At 38.9% G+C, this 7563-nt stretch overlaps 1 protein-coding gene across 1 annotated transcript in view; it reads right to left on the bottom strand.

The window, feature by feature from the left end:
• Positions 1-4543: 4543 nt before the first annotated feature.
• The window catches only part of LOC103805809 (metalloprotease TIKI2-like), a gene marked incomplete at its 5' end in the record, with an annotated part of 44863 nt that continues 41843 nt past the window's right edge, over positions 4544-7563 (bottom strand). Inside the window, one exon of the mRNA XM_009078472.1 lies at positions 4544-5574. Coding sequence (XP_009076720.1) covers positions 5352-5574 — 223 coding nt within the window. The remainder of the gene's footprint in view (positions 5575-7563) is intronic.

The following is a 7563-nucleotide window of genomic DNA, read 5'->3' as shown; positions in this document are numbered from 1 at the left end:
CCCCTCTGAACTCCAGAAAGTCTTTGGTGGTTTTTTTTTCTGTGCTTTCCCACCAAGCTTTTGAAATGGGAGAAGGAAGCACATTGCCCAGGTCCTGCATCTCCCATTTAGAGCCTTTCCCTCTGCCCAAGCCCCACTCACAACATGCCATGAGGTTAACTCAGTGGCTTCACTTGAGTGACATGCATCACAGCAGCCTTGTTACACACCAGGGCAGCAACTTCTTACCAATAAAACGGCATGCTGAGAGCTTCTCCACATCTCTGCAGTAAATGGACTGGACAAAACCACATCATTTGATGAGGAACTTTCCCCAGAGTATGATTTCCTCCATCCCATGTTGGTCTTGGGCAGAAGAGGAGCAGTGTGCCTAAGCTCTACAAACAACATGCTCCTTTCTTTTCCCCCATGATTCCCTAGCTTTTAGGACAAGGGAAAGAATCAAGACACACGAGACTATTGCACTATGGATTTATAATAACATTTTATTAATATATTATGCTACAAAAATATTTTGATAAAATAATATTAGAAAGCATCTTTTTATTACACTCTTCAAAACAGTTCACAGAAGCAGGAGGCAGAACAGGAAAAAATATTGGAAATACATTTGAACTGAAAACTGACAAATATGCAATTTGAAATTCAGTGTGAGCATGAATCTGCAGGGTGATTGATCAGTCCTCAGAGGAAGCGTATTGACTACTTATTGGAAAGACCTCTCTGCCTTTAGCTAGATTAAGGTGCCTCCTGAAAAGCTAGTCACAGGAAAGGCTGAATTTGGGCTGGGACAAAACACACACATACATACACACACAACCCCAGACACACCCCCCCATACACCCCTGTGATCTCAAAATTCAGCAAATGATCTGCTTCAGTCAAGCTGAAACAAGCTTAAACTGAAGCTGAATTCTAGCACACTCTATGGAACATTGATCACTTCAGAGATATGACAAGCCCACATAACTTTTGGATGCAATATAGAAATATGGTACTAAGCAAAATTTGGAATGATAACATTTATGCCGAGATAATAGCTAATAACTTTGGCACTTTGGTTTCTGTAACATAAATATATGATGGGAAATTCCTCCCTAACAGTGGTATATGGTAATGACTGAGTCATATCATTCAACTAATCAATGCACTAAACATAAAGTTCTCCCTCTTTCCATCTTTCTCATTCTCTCTCTCTCTCTCCCCACACAATTGTATATTGAAGAACTTACATAAATATACAACTCTGTACCTTGGGTGTTCCTAAATTACAGTGGAGCTTGGAGGAATGGGAAGGGAAGTTCAACAAAGCAGATTTTTGACACCTGTATAAAGCACAGTTATCATAAATCATGTTCATCATTTATTGCCAGAAGACGTATTGCATTATTCAACAGCCCAAGGGATTGCAGAGAAACTACATTAGTTATAAAATATAAAATACCTTCTGTCCCAGCTTACTGACTGGTTCTCCAAGTGGCAGTGCATGTTAACATAGCATCCATAGTTAAATATAAGCAAAAAAAAGTATTAAAACAATGAAAGAGTGGAAGTTATATCCATTGCTGGTGGTATGGGATATTTATTCGACCAGGGCAAGTCCTTGGCAGATAATTAGCAGTTGCTTATAATGCTACAGTTACATGTAATGTGAATTGTATTGGTGTCAGTTGTAGCTGAGTTAAAGAGATGAATCATACAACCATTGAGCTTTGGGCTCATCCAAAGTCGTGTCCTTGATTGCTAGACATTGTGAGACTCTTGATTGTGTTGCTCAGAGCTAAATAGTATCACCAGTGTTTGCTATTATATGTAGCAGGCATGAATAATTTTGTTAAATCTCCTGCTCTTGGAATCTTGCGATTACATGGGAATCTGAGCTTTCCTTAGGATGAAAGAAAACAGTTCCTAGTTTTCTGAGAAAACCACAGAGGAAACTGAAGTCCCATGGAGCTGGTAGTCAGTGTTGCTTCAAGAGCAATATCAAACCTGATGCACACTTTCTAAACTCATGGTGAATATGATCATGATCCCTTGCAATAGATGTGCATAGATCTGTGCTAGCCAGTATCACTGTGTTTTCATTAATACTGGGCTGCTGTAGATGATTAGTAAACAATCCATTTTATCTGCCACAGTGAGGGTTTCATTATCCAGTATTGCTCTGCTTAATGCCATGTACTGAAAAAAGTTACCCTAAGTGATACTTTAGGGTAAGACAACAGAATAAAAGAAATGTTTGGTTAGAGAGCAGTGCTGAAGGGATTCACATGGGGTTCCTGAGCTGAGAGTTTCAGGAACCTGCTTAACCTTATATTCACTGTAAGTCATGTCTCCTCCCTCCCTTAACCAGGGAAAGCTCAGAGTGAGCTAGTTGCTTCTAGGTGGCAGAAGTCAGGTGTGCAGACCCCAAATGAAGGGGACACCTTCCTTTGACACCTGTGCTGCAGTGTGACACGTGTGAGGCGCCAGCACATGGAAATTTGGTGAGTCCCAGTAACACTCATTAATTTCATGGAATTACAGACAAAATGCCAGGAAATGCAAAGACGTTAAAACATTGATATCAAGCTATTTACATCCAGTGACAGCCAAACCAACCATGATATCTGAGCTAAGAATATTGAATATTACTGCCCAGTAATATTGTCACCTCATCAGTGACAGTGGAGCGACTGTTCTGTGCAATATGAAGACTGCTGAGTGTGGAGAGATCCATGTGCTCCTAATACCTTATGGAGAAAGTCACAGATTGGGAAACTATAGAACTGTAATTTCTGGTCTTGGTCCTGTTGGTTTTCCTTGAGGTCTTGGACAAGTTGTTTCTGTTTTCTGCTCTCTTCTCTCTCCCTTATCTTTATATGGTCTTGTCTATTTAAGTTTTCCGTAAGTTTTCCAACACCTGGAATTATTCCTGGGATAGTACCACAGAATATTTTCTGGATTTGATCTGATACAGCAAATAAAATTCAACGGGTTTTGGTTTGTTGGCTCTTCACTTTTACTATGTAAGTTATCATCACCCTTAGGATTTGCCTCCCTTATTTCTAGTTCCATTTTTGTAAATAAGGCATTATAATTCAGCTTTCATCTCTGCTTTGAACACAACAGGAGACCCAATCATCTTTTAAAATGTGTTAAGGTCGAATTTGAAGGTCTATTAAACCATTATATTCAAATCAAGGCATTTCTAGGGTAATAGCTCAACTAAAACCAAAATGAAAGTTCTCAAAATACGTTTCCAATATCCATCTCTGTGCAATAAATATTATGCAAGGTGAATGGCTTCTGTCCAAAACTAACATCTCTAGTCTTCTGCTAGCCAAAATACACAGAAATTATGCACAGGGTCTGCTTGAAGCTCACATTTGGGGCAACGCTCAAAGTTTTCCATTCAGCCCTATCAACTGTTGTGCTTGGGGGAAAAAAAAAAAGGAATCTTATAGCAATGTCTTCTCTATCACTTAAATTGACCAGAAACCTACACAACCTTCTGTCAAAAATAGAACAAACGCTGAGGGTCATGGTGTCCAGTAAGTAAAAAGGGAAGTTGTCTGTATTCTCCCTGGCTTTTGCAAGGCAATGGACTTGGATGCATCATGGAAATGCTCAGAATTTCATCATGGTTTCAAATAAAACCATGTGACTTTTCTAGTCTAGTTACTTTCTAACCTACTTTCCTGAACTGACTGGTATGATGACAAGCAAACGGTGAATTCTGAATTATCTTTCACTGCAGAGACTTGAAGATTGCATGGAATCATCTGCAGCCCTGGAGACCAGTATTATTTTACCATCATTATCTTTTTATCCGAAGTGAAACAGCACTGTTTTCCCTAAAGAAAAGCCTGCATTGTATTTTTGTGGTTTTAAGACTTCTTTTGGAAATAAGATGTTTTCATCACATTTTGGATTTTTGGTTTGTAGATGACTTAGAAAGAAAAACACTATTTCAAACAAAACTAATGATCTGGTTGAAACTCATACCCAAAGGGATGTTTCATCATGCTTTGGTGGTGAAAAAACACCAACACACCTTATTAAATGTAGCTGGTTTTAGGATGGCATGGTTTTGTTTCCCCATAGATGCTGTTCATCGCATTCATGAACAGTAACTGCTTGCATAAGGGAGCAAATTTTTCAGTGAGTCTAAGGTGTCCTAACATTTCCAGCTAAGTCAGCAGAGGTGTCATAGTCTACAAATGGAGGAATGTTCTGTATGTCTCCATGAGATGGGCATTAATTTGATTCCTGTGGTCTTGAACAGATTTTGGATGAGTCATAATTAAGTCAACAGAGAGATATCAGCTCCATCAGCTCATAATAGCAAGATGGAGAGGAATTTGTACAGTTTTTCACCTCCAGGTAGTCCATCTGCATTACTACAACTGGTATAAAGAAGTTCTATAGATTAACATGACACTACATCTTTATACCCTACAGACAGACCAAGCTCTGTTCTCATTTACACTGGGAAAGGTTGTAGGCTTGTGTTTGCATAAAATGAGGGAGAGAAGAAAATAATTCCAGTAGGATTATTCCAGACTTTAAAAGCAATTTTTATTAAGAAAAAGGTGTCTTAATTTGTGTTAGCTAATGAATTAATCCCAGGGCAAAGAGGGAAATCGGTAATTTCCAAAGAAGTTTAATAGTTTAGTTAAAGAAAACAGGGAAATGTAGAGGATTATCTTGACCAATGACTTACTAAGTCATATAAAAATAACTGGTATTTCAGGTTATAGCAGCTAATGAGTTAAGAAGTTCTAATGGACATAGGCCATGGAGAGCAGGATCTGCTTTATTCAGTGTAAGCTATGCTAATGAGATAAAAAAAGTAAAATAAAGAAGTTCAGCAGAAATGTACTTATTGGACAGTTGCTGCAAAAAGTAATGGTTAAAGAAGCAAGGAAGGCATTCATTTGGTGTCAGTTCAGACATTTGCAGAGTTGTCAGAAAACAAATATAGAAAATATTAATTTATCTGTTTCACCATCGCTACTGATTAATAGGGATGTTATTAACATATACAACAAGAAAAATAAGTTTACCAGTCGAATAAATACATTTTTTCTTTTCTTTTTTTTCCTCTTTATATGAACATGTATATTTTACAAAACCCCATAGCACTATGGGAAATAAAGATCCTTCTACAAAAAGAAGATGTAAGTCAGTGTTACAATAAAGCTTTAGAGTTTCAAAAATGTATCTGGGCAAAGAGACAAAATCAGCTAGAAGGCACTAATGAGTCACTGAGAAGGTCCAGCTTGTAACTGTTGTAGTCTTAACCTCCAATTCGTTCATAAATTATCTCTCTTCTCTATTCCAAGTGATTGCACGTAGTACTAACATGGTCAGGAAGGCTGCAGCAGATTCAGGAGAAAAGAAGCTATGGCCACACAGAGAGGAAATGTTATTGATGGCCATAAAAGGTTGGCTGAAGCTGAACTTGTAGGCTGAGGCTGGGATGGGCGATCGGAACGCGGTCTCTGATCCAGCTGGTTTGAAATCCAGATGGGAGGTTTGACTGTGATGTAGCCATTGGTTATCCTGATATAGGAAGGCAACGTGGTGGTGCTAAAAGAAAACATAGGAGAAGGAAATTAAACAGGAGAACCCTTATCTGTACTCTGTGAATTGTCATTCCAAGTGGCAGCAACAACAATGACAATCACTATTATTATTCTTGTTTGCATGCATTAGACACCAGGGAGAGACCCAGGGACTAAGTGCAATGATGAGGAAACAGTTCTGATCCAGGATGTTCCTCAGCTTCTGGCTGCTGATAGAATACAGCCAAAGGAGGGTTTACTCTTAATATATCTAACATATTGCACTCCATTTTTTAAGTATCCATTACTGGCCAGCATCAGAGACTGTGCTAGATGTGTCTTTGTGCTGACCCAGGATGACCTCTTTCTTAGGTTCTTAAGTTCCTTCTTCCCACCAAAGGTCTCAAATTTGCCATATCTCTGATGTGTTTTACTCACCATGGACTGGATACTAAGTTCAGGATGGGCCACAGCACACATCCTTGCCCTTTTTCACAAGACTTACAGAATTTTTCAGGATTCCCTTTAAACAACTGATAACCTTGAGCACAGGAGACCAAGCAGGTTCATTTCTTTTTCTGGCCTTAAGTCGTTTTGGATCAAAACACAATGCCAAAACGAGACTCAGTCAGTGTTAAGTTTCCCTGACTGTGGATTTGCCTCAATAGCAGTGTGATTGCTTATTGATTGTAGCTTGAGTTAGTACTTTGATTTGAATTTGCAGGTTGGAATTCATCATTATTCCCAAGGCACTGAAGGTCAAAAAGGTCCATTTACAATCGATTTGGAAGTTTTAAGTTGTAATCTCCATTTCATAAAATGCCTCCATTGCATCCATTACTGGATGATCCATAATCCACCAGTTGTCACAGCTGAGCATGCAAACTGCACAGGATGGATTTTGGACTTAAACTCAAGACGCTCTGCTGAGGAGCAAGGGGGAAAAAAGGCAAGTTCCCCTGAAAACAAGATGTGACACTAACACCTGCAGATTCTTTAAATCTTCCGTAGAGGGGATTTGGAGACACTGAAAATGACTGTAAAATAATTTTTTATGGGGTAAGAAACTATGCAGTCCTATAAATATTTAGCTATAGTATTGGAGATCCTGACCTTGGGAAAAAAAAAGGCTGCATCTTGCATAATATCAGATGAAAGGAATAATACCTTGCTTCAGATTCATGCACAGAAATAGAATTCAGAAGCACTGAAGACTTTTGTCTTTTTCTATCTAAGCAATACCAAGATCGATTTTAGATCAGATGCTTCCAGTGTGCTGAGTCAATACAAACTGAGAAGATCAGATTCCATCCTGAAGAGGGAAGGTGTTGGTAAACACACCCGTGGGTCAACATCAAATCCCACAGACCATCACTGCACACTACACTTCACACTTGGGTTTTGGGATGTCACCACATCTTCTGGGTGGGATAGTTATTCTGTAGCTAGACGTGATCTTAACTAATGTGCAATGAATTAGAGCAAAAAAGAAGAGGCAGTCTTGAATTAAAGACATAGGAATTGCTTCATGGGAGCAGATAATCCATCCAACCAGTATTAGGACTTTGACAGTGAGAAGCAGTGCATGTTCCAGAGGAGCAAACTTCTGTAAACAGAGAATTCTAAAATCAAGGCTTGCTGGAGAAAGCTCTTATCTCAATTCCCATGGGGAGAGGTTGGTTTATGTCTTGAACAGATGATATAAGACACATAGCTTTAGAGTTTCTGCTATATTGCATCAAAACTGCTGCAGTCACTTAACACAAAGAGTTGATCTGCAATAAACTAATACTGCTGTTTCAAATCCATCCAGCTTTTGTGAGTGGATAATTTAGTGCTGGCAAGAATGAGACTAGATTAGGCAATGTGTGTCCAAGCTCCTGTAATATATATAACATCAAGGATGAATAGCCTTCCCACACAGATAAAAAGCATCATTAAAGCAAACTTCTGACAAAACTAGGTACTACACGCTCTGAGTAATCCAACAGAAATGCAGTCATGCTCCAAGTTC

This window comes from Acanthisitta chloris, unplaced genomic scaffold (genome assembly GCF_000695815.1).
Source record: "Acanthisitta chloris isolate BGI_N310 unplaced genomic scaffold, ASM69581v1 scaffold19057, whole genome shotgun sequence".
NCBI classification, from domain to species: domain Eukaryota; kingdom Metazoa; phylum Chordata; class Aves; order Passeriformes; family Acanthisittidae; genus Acanthisitta; species Acanthisitta chloris.
This window is presented reverse-complemented; position numbering and strand designations above follow the sequence as displayed.